Consider the following 16,941-nt stretch of genomic DNA (forward strand, 5'->3'; position numbering starts at 1 on the left):
AGCCCGAGTTAAACAGGTGCCAGCCCACAGCCCCTCCCCCGCAGCGTGTGAGGGGGCGGGGTCTGGCTGCTGGAGGCCCAATGGGAGCGGCTCAGTCAGGCCCCGGCAGCCAATCAGCAGTGCCGCCCTCTGCAGGGGCGGGGATCCCGCACCTTTCTACCCTCTTACAAATTCCCCTAAGGCCACTTCGGGGGAACGTGGTGGGGACCGGCGGCCCCCCTGGCTCCCCCTCGCTGTGCTCCTCTTGTGGGGGCCCCTGCAAGCCCCGGGGCCTGGGGCAAACTGCCCCACTTGCCCCCCCCCCCCCCCGCCCACGGGCCGCCCTGTGTAACGGGCAGGAGATACAGGCCCAGCCGCTGGCTGGTCCAGCTTGTGCCAGCACCTCCCTGCCTACGGCCCCCCTGGACGAGGGGGAGCCCCCACCCCCGCCAGCCCCCTCCCCAGCACTCCCCCAGGCCTGGCAGGAGCAGGTCCGGGGTGCAGGGGGGAGCTGACGCGTCTGCTCATGTGCCGCAAAGCCAGGCACTGGCTGCAGCTCCCTTCCTGTGGGGCTCAGCGCCCCGGAGCAGGAGCCCCACGTCCCCGCAGGGCTGGGCAGGGCCTGACCCAGTGACCCCTCCCCTGATGGGGCCCGGGCAGCTAGCGGAGCCGACAGACCTGGCGGGGGGGGGTCACACGTCCGGTCTCTGCTCCCTGCAGCGAGTCACGGCAAAGGAGGGGGCAGGGGTCCACACTCAGGCCAGAGGGGTCCCGTGCCCAGCGGGTCAGACCCCTGGACAGCCCGGGCCATCGCCCTACCGGGGGTTAACCCCTGCTTGGCCCAGCACAGACCTCAGAGAAACGTCTCCCTGGAGTTACACGCGCAGGGACGGAGAACCCGGCCCAGGGAGTCCGAGGGCCATTCCCCTCGCGGGGGGGGGAAATCCGCCCGAGTCCCTGGCTCAGTTTGTCCAGCCGCTGGGTCTCGTCAGGCCTCGGAGACGTGCCTGGCGGGGTGCACAGCGTGACCCTGCCCCGGGAGCGGGTCCATGGCCGGGGGAGGCGGCTCTGACAGGCCAGGCTGAGAGTCGCTGACTCGGATCGGAGCCTGGCTGGGCCTCGGGCTGGGGTGAGTGGTGCCAATCTGAGGTCGTTTGAGGACGGGGTTCCGCAGACCAAGACCCCCCCAAATACCATGTGACACCAACATTTTCCAGTGCGGCTGCTGTTTTGTGGGAACTCTGGCTGTGACCCTCCCAAGCCCAGCTCAGCCCTCGGGACGGCCCCCAGCTAGTGCCCAGCCCCTGCTGGCCCTTGGGGGAAGCCGTACTGCAAACGGGGGGCGCACTGGGAGCCCCCACCCGGGTCGAGCCACACTGAGGCGCAGCGTGTGAAATGGGCTCGTGCCGCAGGCCGGGGGCTGTGCTGATGCCAGAGGGTTTGCAGGCAGCCGGGCCCCCCGAGGGGACGTGCTGACCGTGAGCAGCACCCACAGGCTGTGAGTTCGAGTATCTCCCAGCAGCTCAGAGGTCATCAGTGGTGCCTGTTGCTCATGGCCTGCTGCGGCTTTGGGGCGTTTTGTTCTCAGCAGCTCAATGCTTGGGGTTTCCGAGCTGGTACCGCAGCGAGCGCTGGGGTCACAGCCAGACACGGACTGGTCTGAGAAGTGCTACGGTGCATCAGAGCCGGGGCAGAGTTAAGGGGGCAGGTCTGGGGGTGTTTGGTCCTGGGCTGCCCCAGATAGAGGCACTCTCAGGAGACACTAATTGTAATGATCCCATTGCTCTAACGCGGGAGCACACAGGGAGACAGGGGTGAGGAATTGGGGCGCAGCAACGGGGTCCGGTGTAGAGTCTGTGGTGCAAATCCGGGGACATTTGGCCCAGGGGTTCCCAAGATGCAGCCCCCGCCCCCAAAATAGCTGCTTCCATCCCTTTCAATTCCTCATCACTTCTTCGGCGCAGAGCTCGGGGGGATCGAAGGCTCCGACCTGCCTGAGCTGTCGCTCCGGTAGAGGTGAGGCTGGGCTGGTTCCCAGGGACCGGCAGCTCCCCCCCGGCCCACAGCCCAGACTCACCCGCCGCTCCAGGGTCCCCGTCCCCACCTGCGCCAGGCTCCGCGTGGGCTCCAGACACTTGTTCTTCGGGGACCACTGGGCGAAGCAGCCCTAGTGCAGGCTGGGGTCCCGCCGCTGCTCCTGGGCCCAGGCCAGCTGCACGGCCCCACCCATGGGAGCTGCGCTGTGTGGAAGCGGATGAAGCCCCCCCCATCGTAGGCAAACTGGAACTTCGCCCCCACGGGGTGTCCCGTCCAGAGCGCAGCCCATGAGAACCTGCATCCCGCGGGGCTCTGGGGGGAAAGAGGAACAGAACTAAATCATCAGCCACAAGCGCTCAGAGATCACGAGGCAGCCGGGCCCCACAAACCCACGGGAAGGGATTATAGCGATCACTCCGTCTGGGGTCTGGTTATTACCACGTTTGGGGTTTTCACCTTCTGGGGTCACAGTTTTTGGTCATGTCTCCTCTGCCCACGAGACCCAGAAACTCACATTTGATGCTTCCATAGTCCCGGGACTCCAGGAGCTGGGGCTTGGAGAGAGACACGGGCCACGGTGCTAAAGCCAGGCAGCGCTGAGACTCTGGAGCGGGTGCCAGGCCTTGGCAGACCCAGGCCCCAAGCCAGCAAAGCCCAGACGCGCGGCTCTAACTTTAATCAGCTTCACAGAGGTCAAGGCCGGAAGGGACGGGTCTGTCGGCTGGTCTGAGCTCCCGCAGAGCCCGGGGCAGGGAACCGCACCCACTCATTTCTGCATCCACCAGCACCGCTGGTTCGGCTGCGGTGTCTCTGGCATGACGGGCTGTCCCCTCGCCACCCAGCCAACGCAGCAGCATGTGAATCCTCGGCCTGAGCGGGACCTGTCCCCTGCCCCAGACACCTCCCGTGCGGCCCTAGGGAGCGACCCCCAGAGCAGGTTGTGGTCCCTGGGTTTGGGGAGGGAGACCCAGAGACCCTCCTTGTGGGGCCACCCGAGACCACCCTCACCCCCCCACCGCACACAGGGCTGGCCCAAGCCCCCCAACCCCCCACTCACAGCCACCTTTGCTCCCCCTCCCCCGTGCATGGGGCTGGTCCGATCCCCCTGCTGCCCGCCTGTTCGTGGGGCTGGTCCTCCACCCCCCTCCGCTGCCTGCCCACGATCCCCCTTTTCCCCTGGGACCCCCTCCACGCATGAGCCCCCCGCCGCAAGCCCACACACAGGCCACCCAAGACCCTCCCATCACCCCTGCCTGCGGGGTGGGCTGGCCCGAGCCGCTCTCCCTCGCCCTCCCTCCAGCGCAGGGCTGGGTGCCACTCCCGCCCCCCCATATGTTCCTTCGTGCCCCGCTACGGGTCCCACCCCACTTTTTTTATTTTGGCAGAAGTGGGCATCTGTCCCGTTCGCTCTGCTAACTGATGAGCAGTCGGCAGGAGCAAGCAGGACAGACGCCCACATCTGTCAGAGACGTGTGACGGCCGGGACAGGGCTAAAAACGGGACTGTCCCAGCCAAACGGGGACATATGGACACCCTGACCAGGTGTGACTCCCCCTTCCCCCAACCCGGGGGGTTCCCAGGTCCCGGAGCCCCAGACCGAGTCTCTGGGGGCCCTGCCCAATGGACGACAGCTCTGGCTAACCCCGAGCCCAGCCCCGGCCGGCCTGGCGTCGGGTGGGCACAGAGGGACCAGCCCCACGGCTGGGCACTAGGGAGGCGGCTGCCTGGGGTGGGGGTGTGACCTGAACCTCTTCCTGGGGCGTCACCAGGCCAGCACGCGGCACCTCCCTGGCCCCAGGGCCACCGCCAAACCGCATGTCAGGGTCCTTCTCCGAGCGTCTCTGGCGCTAGGGCTTGTCACAGCGCCCCCCCCCCCCGCCCTCCAGGAGCCAGCCACAGCGTGACAGGTGGGGCCCCCTTCAGTCCCCAGAGCCAGCCAGGCCGCCCATCCGTCCTGCCCCAGGCCAGCCCCCGTCACTCCTGCCCCACCCCCAGGCCAGCCCCCGTCCCTCCTGCCCCGCCCCCAGGCCAGCCCCCATCCCTCCTGCCCCACCCCCATCCCTCCCGCCCTGCCCCCAGGCCAGCCCCCATCCCTCCTGCCCCTGCCCCAGCCCACCCCCCGTCCCTCCTGCCCTGCCCCCAGGCCAGCCCCCGTCCCTCCTGCCCCGCCCCCAGGTCAGCCCCCATCCCTCCTGCCCTGCCCCCATCCCAGCCCCCATCCCTCCTGCCCCTGCCCCAGCCCAACCCCCGTCCCTCCTGCCCTGCCCCCAGGCCAGCCCCCGTCCCTCCTGCCCCTGCCCCAGCCCAACCCCCGTCCCTCCTGCCCCGCCCCCAGGCCAGCCCCCATCCCTCCTGCCCCAGGCCAGACCCCATCCCTCCTGCCCTGCCCCCAGGCCAGCCCCCATCCCTCCTGCCCTGCCCCCAGGCCAGCCCCCATCCCTCCTGCCCCAGGCCAGACCCCATCCCTCCTGCCCTGCCCCCAGGCCAGCCCCCCCCCCGCCTGCCCCAGGCCAGCCCCCGTCACTCCTGCCCCTGCCCCAGCCCAGACCCCATCCCTCCTGCCCCAGTCCAGACCCCATCCCTCCTGCCCCAGGCCAGACCCCATCCCTCCTGCCCTGCCCCCGGGCCAGCCCCCATCCCTCCTGCCCCAGGCCAGACCCCATCCCTCCTGCCCTGCCCCCAGGCCAGCCCCCACCCCTCCTGCCCCAGTCCAGCCCCCGTCACTCCTGCCCCTGCCCCAGCCCAGACCCCATCCCTCCTGCCCAGCCCCCTGGCCAGCCCCCATCCCTCCTGCCCCAGGCCAGACCCCATCCCTCCTGCCCTGCCCCCAGGCCAGCCCCCACCCCTCCTGCCCCAGGCCAGCCCCCGTCACTCCTGCCCCTGCCCCAGCCCAGACCCCATCCCTCCTGCCCCAGGCCAGACCCCATCCTTCCTGCCCCAGCCCAACCTCCGTCCCTCCTGCCCCGCCCCCAGGCCAGCCCCCATCCCTCCTGCCCCAAGGCCAGACCTCATCCCTCCTGCCCTGCCCCCAGGCCCAGGGGCGGCTCCAGGCCCCAGCACGCCAAGCGCATGCTTGGGGCGGCACGCCGCGGGGGGCGCTCTGCCGGTCGCCGGGAGGGCGGCAGGCGGCTTCGATGGAGCATTCGCAGGCGTGCCTGTGGGAGGTCCACCGGAGCCGCGGGACCGGCGACCGGCAGAGCCCGCCCTGCGGCGAGCTGCCGTGCTTGGGGCGGTGAAATGGCTAGAGCCGCCCCTGCCCAGGTCAGACCCCATCCCTCCTGCCCTGCCCCCATCCCAGCCCCCATCCCTCCTGCCCTGCCCCCGGGCCAGCCCCCATCCCTCCTGCCCCAGGCCAGACCCCATCCCTCCTGCCCCGCCCCCAGGCCAGCCCCCATCCCTCCTGCCCCAGGCCAACCCCCATCCCTCCTGCCCCGCCCCCAGGCCAACCCCCATCCATCCTGCCCCGCCCCCATCCCAGCCCCCATCCCTCCTGCCTGCTCAGGGATGGATCCAGGCCCCTGGCAGAGTCCAGGAAGAGCCCTGTGTCCGGGCAGCTTTTAACCACATCCCCCGGCAGGTTCCTCGCAGTGACACGGGTCACGCACCCCAACGGGACACGAGTTCGAGGCAGCAGTTCCCCAGGTCTGTCCTCCCTCTGCCGGTCCCCTGCCTGAGAGCTCCCAGTCCCTGGGCCCCCGCCAGCCAGTCTCTGCACCTCCTCATGACTGCTCCATCACATCCTGCACCCCAGGGCTGCCCCGAGCGGGGTCTCTGCAGCCCATCACCCCCAGCCCCCTTTGCCTGCCAGCCCTGCCCCTGCCGAGCTCCCCAGACCCACCCCCAGCCCTGGGTGCAGCCTGCCCCGGCTCCGCTGGACGCCCCCTTAGCTAGGGGCTGCTGGTGGGTCCCAGCCAGTCCCGACCCCCCAGCTCTCGCTGGCTCCGTCTCTAAACCTGCTCCCCCAACCCCAGCACTGCACCTGCAGGTCCATCAACTCCAGCTGTGGCTCTCTCCTCCTCCCTCTTCTCAACTCTTGCCTGGCTCTTCAGAGACCCCAGTGCCTGCTGCCAAGCTCCAGGGCAGGGATCACAACCTCTGGCATGTGGCCCGCCAGGGTGAGCCCCTTGGCAGGCTGGGCCGGTTTGTTTACCTGCCACGTCCTCAGGTTCAGCCGATCGCGGCTCCCACTGGCCGCGGTTTGCTGCTCCAGGCCAATGGGGGCTGCGGGAAGTGACACGGGCCGAGGGATGTACTGCCCGTCACTTCCCACAGCCCCCTTTGGCCTGGAGCAGCGAACCACGGCCAGTGGGAGCCGCGATCGGCGGAACCTGCGGACGCGGCAGGTAAACGTCCCAGCCCGGCCCCGGCGAGCCATGTGCCAAAGGTTGCTGATCCCTGCTCCAGTGGGAGGCAGCTAATTACTGTGAGTCACAGAGGAGCTGCCCCGTTCCCTCTTCAACAGGCCAGTCACCCCTGGCAGCTCTTCAAAACCAGGTCGGCAGCCATGTGCCCACGTCACGCAGCTGGAGCTGGGGGTGTGTGACGTGAGCTCTGCTCTCCGGAGCAGCGGGATTGCTCCTGACCGACTTTTCTCACACTCCCAAGTCAACCGTCAAACTGAGACAGAAACCGAGCCGGGGAAGTGGTGGTCTGGAAGGTGACAGCTTGCCCGGGTCATCAGTTCAGCTGTGTGAATACAGGAGTTCCTGCTTCTCTGAAACTTTAAAAAAAAAGGTGTCTAGGGTTGAACCAAAACTGACATTTTTTCAGTGAGTCAAAGACGAGGAAAAAAATTAATTCCAAGTGACACAAAGGTTTTATTCAGTCCCAAACTGAATATTTTGTTTAGATTCTAAGCTTTTAAAAAAGTCTTTCAAGTTTTTGGGACATTTCAAACCAAAAAGTAATTTGGAAACAACCCCATCCCCTCCCCCACCCCGCCAATGTTGCATTTCTGGAGGGAGCATTTGGCCAAATCGACACAAATTCACCAAATGTTTGTGTAGCCAACGCTGCATTTTTTGCTAAAAAAAATGCTGGATGACAAATTCTTGCCCCGCTCTGGGTAGAAGGTACCGGGGGGGGGGGCACAGCGGGAAGTGGGGGGCAGCCCCAGGCTTTGCAAGCCAACGGCCACCTCAGAGTTTCATCGCGATGGGAAAGTCACTGGGTGCCAGGGTCTGTGGGTCGCAGCTGCTGCCCGCGGCACAGGGGGTGCTGGGGGCAGACAGCTCAGAGGTGGCTCCGTGACCCCGGGCCCTGCTCTGAGCCCCTGGCCAGGTGCAGGGCAGAGGCCCTGTGGGTGCCCGTGTGGCTGGCGCGGGGGGAAACCCTGGTGGTTTTCTCAGCCCCTCTGTTCCAACAGCAGCCTCTGCCCCACACAGGGAGCCCAGCCAATCAGAGACCAGGGGCTCTGGCACCCGAGGGGGATGGCGGCCACGGATTGGCTGGAGGCCTGATTGCTATCAGGAGACAAGCAGGTGTTGGACCCCTCAGCGAGGCAGGAAGCTGGGGGCGGCGGGGGGCAGGGCTGCTGCTGCTGCTGCTAGGAGCGTGAGCTTCAGTGTATGGGAATGTATCCCACGGGCCCATCTACCCTGGTATCCTGCCCCGTTCCCACTGCCCCGGATCGAACCCACGGGCCCATCTACCCTGGCATCCTGCCCCGTCCCCGCTGCCCCGGATCGAACCCACGGGCCCATCTACCCTGGTATCCTGCCCCGTCTCCACTGCCCTGGATCGAACCCACGGGCCCATCTACCCCGGTATCCCGCCCCCTCCCACTGTCCCAGATCGAACCCATGGGCCCATCTATCCCAGTATCCCGCCCCGTCCCCACTGCCCCGGATCGAACCCACGGGCCCATCTACCCCGGTATCCCGCTCCGTCCCCACTGCCCCGGATCGAACCCACGGGCCCATCTACCCCGGTATCCCGCCCCATCCCCGCTGCCCCGGATCGAACCCACGGGCCCATCTACCCCGGTATCCCGCCCCATCCCCGCTGCCCCGGATCGAACCCACGGGCCCATCTACCCCGGTATCCCGCCCCTTCCCCGCTGCCCCGGATCGAACCCACGGGTCCATCTACCCCGGTATCCCGCCCCATCCCCGCTGCCCCGGATCGAACCCACGGGCCCATCTACCCTGGTATCCCGCCCCGTCCCCACTGCCCCGGATCGAACCCATGGGCCCATCTACCCCGGTATCCCGCCCCGTCCCCACTGCCCCGGATCGAACCCACGGGCCCATCTATCTGTGTGGGAAGGGGAATTGGGGGACCCTACCTGGGGGGAATGGGGTACACAGAACCCCTGGTGGATGGGAGAATTGGGCACACAGAACTACTGGTGTTGGGGGGAAATGGGACCCTCATATAGGGGGAATGGGGCACACACAACCCCTGGTGGGGGGTAATGGGGGACTCAGAATCCCTGGTGGGGAATAATGGGGGGACCATGATCTGGGGGAATGGGGCACACAGAACCCCTGGTGGAGGGGAAGGGGGGACGTGGGAGGGGAATGGGGGGACCCTGGCCCAGGCGAATGAGAACTGAGGGGGAGTGGGGATACCGGGAGCCCCTGAGGAGGTGGGGGGAGGGAAGCCTTATGCCCCCGAGTTGGCTGTTGGGGGCCGGGAGGATCATCCCCCCCCCCGCGCCGGGTCGGCCCCTCTCCCTGCAGCAGGCGGTTCCGCCGGCCACCCCCAGGTCCGCGGCTCCGCCCAGAGATCCCGCCCGGCGGCTCCATTGGCCGGGGCCGGCCCCACCTGTGACCGGGGCGGGGTGGACGCCCCGCTGGGCTCGTGGGCTCTGCCTTGCCGGCGTGGGGAGACCCGGCCCGGAGCCATGGCGCTGCCCCTCGCCCTGGGGCTCTGCTGGGGGGCGCTGGCGGCAGCAGCGGGGGGTGAGTGGGGCTGGGGGGAAGCGGGGGGTGAGTGGGGCTGGAGGCAGCGGGGGGGCAGGAGTGAGGCGGGGGGTGAGTGGGGCTGGAGGCAGCGGGGGGGCAGGAGTGAGGCGGGGGGTGAGTGGGGCTGGAGGCAGCGGGGGGGCAGGAGTGAGGCGGGGGGTGAATGGGGCTGGCGGGAGGGGCGCTGTGGGGAGCGGGAGGCTGGGAGCAAAGCGGGGGTTGGGGAAGCGGGGGGGGGCAGGAGTGAGGCGGGGGGTGAGTGGGGCTGGGGGCGGCGGGGGGTGGGGAGGACGCTGGAGCGAAGGGCGCTGGGGAACGAGCAGACCCGGGACGATCCGCTGGAAACCGGGAGAGAAACACCCAGCCGGGCCGGGCCGGGGCTCGGAGCGGGGGATGCTGCGCTCGGAGGGAGCAGCGCGGCTGCCCTGGGACGCTGGGGTCTCTCCCGGCGGGGCGCGGCCCGGGTGCTGGCCCATGGCTGGGGAACGGGCCCGGGGGGTCCGGGCTCTGCAGGGAGCAGCCGGGAGCCGGAGCGGGGCTGGCGAGCTGGGGGGTGGGGGTGGGGGGAAGCCGGGCCTGGGGGGGTGTCTAGCTGGGGTGGGGAGAGCTGGGGGGAGCTGGACTGGCTGGGGTGGGGGGAGTCCGAGGGTGCATGGGTGGGGCGCGTGGCTGGGGTGGGGGGGGAGCCTGGGGGTGAATGGCTGGTGTGTGTGTGAGCTGGGGGGAGCTGGACTGGCTGGGGTAGGGAGAAGCCGGGAGGCACGTGGCTGGGGTGGAGGGAGCCGGGGGGACAGGACTGGATGGGATCCCCCAGCCTCCGGCAGCCCCTAGCTAAGGGGGCATCCAGGGGAGCCGGGGCAGGCTGCACCCAGGGCAGGGGGTGGGTCTGGGGTGCTCGGCAGGGGTGGGGCTGGTGTGCGAAGGGGGCTGGGGGTGATGGGCTGCAGGGGCCGCTCGGGGCAGCCCTGGGGTGCGGGTTGTGCTGGGGGCACAGCCGTGAGACGCTGTGGAGCCGGGCAGGCAGGACGGGGCCCTGGCATGGGGGCCCAGGACTGGGAGCTCTCGGGCCGGGGACTGGCAGAGGGAGGATGGACCTGGGGATAGAGGGACTGTGACAAGCCCTAGCGCCAGAGACGCTCGGAGAAGGACCCCGATGTGTGGTTTGGGGGTGGCCCTGGGATCAGGGAGGTGCCGTGTGCTGGCCTGGTGACGCCCCGGGAAGAGGTGGCCGAGCTGTGAACCGCAGGATAACGCCGCTCATGTCACAGAGTTGAGACAAGGGTTAATACTTTCATCTTCAGACAGGAACTCCTGCTGCCCCCCAACACCTTTCGCACTTAGAGAAAATCACCCGGTGCCCCCGCAATTGGAGCCTGTAGCACCCGGCATCCACAGAGGGGGCAGAGTTAAGGACATTGGCACCAGCCTGGCCCCCTAACCACCAAACTGTCCCTCATCCACTTCAGCCCCTGTTGGCCGCCCTGGCTGTGTTCTCTGGCCCACTGGAGGTGGGTTTGTGTCACTCCGCAGAGGGCGTCTTCGACCCCCCACGTGCCGTAGGGCACCTGTGGTCGCCCAACTCCCCCTCAGCCCAGGGGCTTTCTCTCTCCCGGGGGCTCGGCTCCTCTGACTCCAATGTTCCCCTGCCCTGGGGGTCTGTACTGAGGGGGCCCAATGGGGCACTGGCAGTGACAGCCCTTCCCTGGCAGCTCCCCAGGTTCTGCACAATCTCCGCTCCCATTTCAAACTACAATACAACTCCTGGCCCTTCCAGTGGCCATGAAAACCTCCCAGCTGTGACCCTGACAGGAGGGTTCTCACTGGCTACAGCCTGCCTGAGACAACAGCCCTGCAAGCTACCCCATTCATCTCAATGGGTGTGTTAACTCTGAACCCTAATGATGGTGATGGTACTTGTTGACCTTGCTCAGTATGTCACCGCTGAACATTTTAGCAGAAGCCTCTGGTTTCTCTGGCATTGTGGGTGAGGCTTGGGGACAGCCCTGCCCCACTGCTCTGACCCCCGTGGCTGCTGCATCCCCTTTTCCACTGACTCTCTGCAAGGGCTATCGCTAGGGGTAGCAGAGGGGGGTTAAGAATAGGGGTGTGACTGGGGGTGAGGGCTCAGCCCGACCCATGGGGACAGACCCTCCTCCCCGGAGTACAGGGATAAGAGGGTGTTTATCTTGTCTTTCCCGCTGGCCCAGAGCCCCACAGCCTGGACATCCTGATCACGGGGCTGAACGAGCCGGGCGGGACTCACGGGTTCTTCATGCTGGCCAAGCTGGACGGGCTGGAGCTCGCCTCCTACAGCAGCGCCAGCCGCGAGGTGAAACCCCTCCGGGCGTGGGCAGCGCAGGCCGTTGGCGCGAGCTATTTAAGGAAGAAGACCCAGGAGTTCAGGCTCTACGAGGCCATCTCCCGAGTGGTGACCCACCGGTGGATGGTGCAGCACAACCAGACCGGCGGTGAGTGCTGCCCCCGCGCCGAGCTCCCAACCCCCACGGCGAGCTCCCAGCATCCGCAACCTCACCACCAGCAGCCCCAGGGCGCGGGAACCTGCGTGAGATTTCCCGCCCTGATTGGCTGCCCTTCCCCACTGCCCCACCTCTGGGGGAAGAGCAGCCAATCAGGGCAGCTGCAGGAGCGTGGCCGAGTTCTTGCTCCCCAGACTCAGGTCTCGGTGGCCAGAGGCTGGCTGGGAACCAGGCCCCAGGTGGGGTCTGTGCGGTGACTTATCCCGCTCAGTAAGTACCCGCGTGGGTGGGGATTTCTGAGCACAGACGGCGCTTTAATCCCAGACGTTGCTGTACGAGAGCCGAGGGCTGATGGCTGCAGCGAGACAAACTCAAAGGGGCTAATTTTACCCGGGAGTAACTCCCGCTGGGGTCAGCTCAGCCAGGGTCACGGGGGGTTCTCTGTGCAGGCCGGATGCCCCGTTCTGGAGTTAGATCAGGAGCGATGGGCTCTCTGCGGGAATGCCGGGGTGCGCCCGACGCCCTGTGTGAGCTGGGCCCAGTCACGCTGGAGCTGTGGGCCTCAGTTTCCCCACCTGTGCCCCAGGGACAGTGGCCCAGCCCTGTGGCAAAGGGTGATGGGACACGTGCGTTAGGGCTGGAGAGGGGCTCAGGCACTGCAGTGATTGGCAGACAATATCCTGCACCGTTTTTCCTCCCTGTCTCTCCCCCAGGGATCCACACCCTGCAGCTGCACGTGAACTGTGTGCTGGACGGGGACACCCCCGTGCGAGGGCAGTTTCACTTTGCTTTCGACGGGCAGGATTTCCTCATCCTGGAGAGAAACCAATCCGCGTGGGTGCCGCTGGCGCCGGGAGCCTCCAACGAGACGCACTTCTGGGACGCTGGCCACACCTGGACCCTGTTTGCCAGGGAGTTCCTGCAGGAGGAGTGCGTGGACACCCTGAGGAGCCTGCTGCGGGGCGGGATGGAGGCTCTGGGACGGCAGGGTGAGTCCGAGCAGCCGGTGGCAAGGTCCGGAGGGAGCCACAGAGCACCCCTCTCTCGTGTCCGGAGGGAGCCTTCGGCTGGTAGCGGGTCTCAGAGCTCCCCTCTCTCGTTCTGTGACCACTAGTCCTCAGGGCTTTGCCAACCGCCCCGCACTGGCTCAGGGCTGACTGCACCCCGCTGACGTGTTCCCCTCCTCTCCAGTCCCCCCAGGGATCTCGGTGACCTACAGAGACGCCCCCCACGGCTCCGCCACCCTCTCCTGCCACGCCAGGGGCTTTTATCCGCGTCCCATCCGCGTCTCCTGGGTGCGGGACGGGGCGGAGATCCTGCCGCCCATGAACACCAGCGGGATCCTGCCTCACGCCGACGGCACCTACCAGATCTGGCAGTCCCTGGAGATCCCCCCGCGGTGGGGCCACAGCTACGCCTGCCGGGTGGCACACAGCAGCCTGGGGGAGCCGGCACCCACCACGGGTAAGGGGGGCGAATGGTGGAACCCAGAGGGAAGGGATGTCCCCAGTGAGCCAGTGCCCCCAGGAGCAGGCGCTCTGCAGTGCTGTCTGTGTGTCCCAGTCTGCACCAGGCAGCGCCTTGCACCGTGTGAGTTGTGCCCTTTGAAAAGCAGCCCCGGGAGCCCCTAGTGTGGATGTCCTGAGACGGGGCTCCCACCGCCGCCCCCCTTGGGGGGATAGCCGAGGGCTAAGCCGGCCGGGAAGCCCGTCGCTCCCGCGGGGCGTCTCAGAGCCAGGCCAGGCCGAAGGTGCCTCTTCTCCTGGGCGATTGGTCCCCTGGGGCAGTAACACGGTAAAGATCCCTGACCGACGCGCTGATGGAGTCGATGCTTGTACCACGTGTAACTCGCAGTAACGCTGCTGTCCGGGCAGCGCCCGGGGCGGTGTGAGCGGCTGTGAGGTTCCCTTTCTCTGCTTCCGCTCCACAGGGCTCACAGTGCAGCTCATGGTGCTACAACCGTGGGGCGGTCACGGCCCAAGCGCCGGTTCTGGGGGCAGCGGGGCCGCGAGGGCCCCGGGGGAGTGGGGCAGCCCGGGGCTGCAGGGCTGAATCTCGCTCGGGGTCTGGGAGCGGAGCTGCATCCGTTCCCCCCTTTGCAGGCTGGTCGGCTCAACGAGGAGGCTGCCAGACATCAGTGTAAATATGTCCCTGTCCTGTAACCACTGAAACGGGGGGCTGGAGGCTGCGCTTCCCCCTCGATCCAGACCCAACGGCGAGAACTTAACGTTCAGAGCAGAACAAACGTTGGGTGTCTCCTTTTCTCTCCCCCACAGCCCTGCCCGAGGTCTCGGTTTCCCGCAGAGACGCCCCCGACGGCTCCGCCACCCTCTCCTGCCGCGCCAGGGGCTTTGACCCGCGTCCCGTCCACGTCTCCTGGGTGCGGGACGGGAAGGAGACCCCGGCGCCCCCCATCGGTGACACGTCCCAGCTCCAGTCATCCGTGGGGATCCCGCAGCAGGCCGGGGCCGGGCACAGCTACTCCTGCCGCGTGCAGCACCGCAGCCTGCAGGAGGCGCTGGCGACTCCGGGTAATGGGCTCTCTCGGGGCAGGGGGAGGGATGGGACCCCCGCTGGCACCGTCCCTGAGCGGGTCTCCAGCGTGAGCCATTGCTGAGCACATCCGGCTTCATCTCCTGCCCAGGGCGGGGACCGGATTGATGCCCACAGACGTGGCAGCAGGAGCCAGGTGACCCCACGGCCCCCACACTGTGCCCACCCCCATAGCCCCATTGTAGGCGTCTGACAGCCGGGCCTCTCGGGGACTCGGACACCAGCCGGGTTTGCTCCCAGCTGAGGGAATAAGACACGTCCCCCCCCACCCGAAAGGGGCCTGCCCCAGACCGCACCGGTCTGTGCCCCCGCGACCAGCCTGCAGCAAGCAGGGTCCAGCGCTCTCCGGCTCGGAGCCTCGGGCTGCGGGGGCTGGGACGGCTCGTTCCCAATGAACAGGAGCCTTTCACCCCGAGCTCTCCGAGCTCAGCCCCCACTGGGCAGGGCTTGGTGGGTTACCCTGTCCCACATTACCCCCGGGGGCAGGATTTTGCCTCCGGCTTGGTCGACACTGGAGCTTGGCGTTAGGTGGTGAGCCAGGCAGGAGGGAAGCTGCAGGAGGCTCTGCCAGGTGCTGGCTGGGTCCCGCTGCCCACGGCCGGCACAGCTGGGGCTCCGGGGCTCGGTGCTGTAGGGTTTAGGGGCCCAGCTCCCATTGGCTTCGATACCGTTACCAGTCCGGACTCAGCCCTTTCACCCCACGGACACTTCGCTGCCTGGACCCACTGGCCGGGAGCTGCCAGGCGTGAGGAGGAGCCGGAGCCCCGCGGTGTCTGTCAGGGGCACGTACGACCCCCCTTCTCCGCCCAGGACGGGGTCACATGCTGTGTTTGGGGCCCGATCCCCGTGTCCATTCCTGAGCTGGGGCAGGGCTCTGCAGCGCGGGGCCGGCTCTGTCCATCTCCATCGATCAGGGGCTGGTTTTCTGTTGCTGTTTGATGAGGCATGTTTAAGGTTCCTGGTGCTTTGAGGGAAAATCTCTCGTATTCCACACGTGGCATAGAAAGGGTCTGTCTCAATCTCTCCTCTGTCCCCACGGCCGCTCCTCTCTGGGGTCGGACGAGAGCCGAGCGAGAAACTTCTTCCAGCCTGGGAAAAGCTCTGAGATTTCCAAACACGCTCCCATCCCACCGCAGGTTGAAAAGCTGGAATCTCAAACTTCCACAAACTGAGAATCCGAAGGCTGTTTCTCTTCGCGTCAATGAAAATACTGACTTGAGAAATGGGAAATGTTTGGTTTCAGTTCGACCTTTCTTTCCTGTAAATTAACTGACTTTTCTCACTGAAAAGTTGCTTTGCGCTGAGAAGGGATTTCACGCCGAACACGCTGACACAGGACGTTCTGACCATTTCACAGCTTTTCCCAAAGGGGATGTTGGTTAAAACCGACCCGTTGCTCGGCCCCGTTTCACAGAGGTGACGCTGTAGGATGAAATGGTCTGAGCGGTTCCCATCGGCGCCCTTCAGCGGCGGGAGAAGGAACCCGTCCCACGGCCGAGGGGCTCTCCCCGTGTCCCTGTAACACACACGACAGGAGCAGCCGGGACTGGGTCCAATCCAGCCCTCAGGAACTGTCCCGGGTTCCCAGCTGGGCTCTCCCTGGCCTGTCCCCAGTGACCCCGATGCTGGGCTGACCCCCAAGCCCCCTGGGGCAGCCCCACGGCCCAGCTCGCCCCGACGGGGCCTGTGAGTTCAGCCCCCGGCTCCTGTGGTCGCTGTGTGCGGGTGGCTGGCTGAAATCAGACTCTGCCAGGAGGTTCCCTGCTTTAGGGACAAGCCGGGGCTGCCCCGGGCTAACGGCCCGTCCTGGCTCTCGCGGTGCCAGCTCAGGGCCCTGCCAGCCCCGGGTGGGGATCCCAGGCCAAGCCGGCTGGACCCAGCGTGACCCGGACCCGGCCGGGGCAGGGGGTAACCCGGCCCCCATGGGCAGCGACACCGAGCGGGGAGGGCCCTGAGTCAGACGCCTGGTAAATCCCCCATTCGCCCCAGTGACCCTCTCTCCTCATCCCCGCAGCGCCCGGGGAGATGGGGGGCCTGGCCCCCGGGATCCTGGCTGCCCTCGGCCTCGCTGCGCTGGCTGGGGCCGGCGCCGCGCTGGCTGGAGTCGTGGTGTGGAGGAGAAAGCGCTCGGGTAAAGGAAGCAACTGGGGGGGGGGATCCCCGTCAGGGGCAGGGGCTGGGGAGGGGCACGGAGAGGGCGACAGTCTCCTCTGGGAGGGTGGGGCGGTGCCGGGGCGCGGGGCCGTGGGGTGGGGTGGGGTAGGTAGCCCCATGGCACAGGGCAATGGGGTGGGGTGGGGCGGGTTCCTGCCTTGGCAGGGACGGGTGATGAGCTGGGCTGGGGTAGGTGGGGTCAGGATCACTGGGGTGGGGGTGTCCTTAGCTGGCTGGGGGGTGCAGATGGGGTCACTAGGAAGGGGGTTCAGGTAGGGAAGGGATTGCTGGAGGGATGGGGGCCCCCCAACCAGTTCAGCCCCCCGCCCCCCAGTGCCTGGTAGTGACATGCTCACGCTCTCTGCTTCATTTCAGACTCTGGCAGAAGCAGCTTCGCCCCGACTGCCGGTGAGTGACCCTGGGGACACAGGGCCAGATCCTCCCATCCCAGGACTGCCTGCCCCAGTGCATTGTGGGTACACGGGGGTGGGGGGGTTCGCTGGCTGGGCCCTGCTCCCGGGCTGCTGATCCAGGTCACCCACCCCAGGCAGCCGCCTCCATAGTGCCCAGTGGGGGGGGGGGGGCGTCGCTCTGTGCCCACCCGACGCCAGGCCTGGGGCTGGGCTCGGGGTCAGCTGCCGTCCATTGGGCAGGGCCCCCAGAGAGTCGGTCTGGGGCTCTGGGACCTGGGAACCCCAAGGGTGGGGGGAGGAGAAGGGGGGGGTCACACCGTGAAATCGGGAACACGGAATAAACCTTCCTCTGCCTCCCCAGGAGAGGATCCCACGCCCGGCCTGGACCCCACTGGCCCGTGTCGGACCCTGCCGGTGTGA

At 67.4% G+C, this 16,941-nt stretch overlaps 1 protein-coding gene across 1 annotated transcript; it reads left to right on the forward strand.

Moving 5' to 3' along the window:
- Positions 1-8,805: 8,805 nt before the first annotated feature.
- LOC123345786 (class I histocompatibility antigen, F10 alpha chain-like) lies at positions 8,806-16,941 on the forward strand. Its single transcript, XM_044982834.1, has 8 exons — positions 8,806-8,921; positions 11,132-11,392; positions 12,115-12,390; positions 12,593-12,865; positions 13,678-13,932; positions 15,969-16,085; positions 16,484-16,516; positions 16,883-16,941. Exons 1-8 carry the CDS (start codon positions 8,864-8,866, stop codon positions 16,939-16,941), a joined length of 1,332 nt encoding a protein of 443 aa, XP_044838769.1. The 5' UTR covers positions 8,806-8,863.

Source organism: Mauremys mutica, chromosome 12 (genome assembly GCF_020497125.1).
Source record: "Mauremys mutica isolate MM-2020 ecotype Southern chromosome 12, ASM2049712v1, whole genome shotgun sequence".
NCBI classification, from domain to species: Eukaryota; Metazoa; Chordata; order Testudines; family Geoemydidae; genus Mauremys; species Mauremys mutica.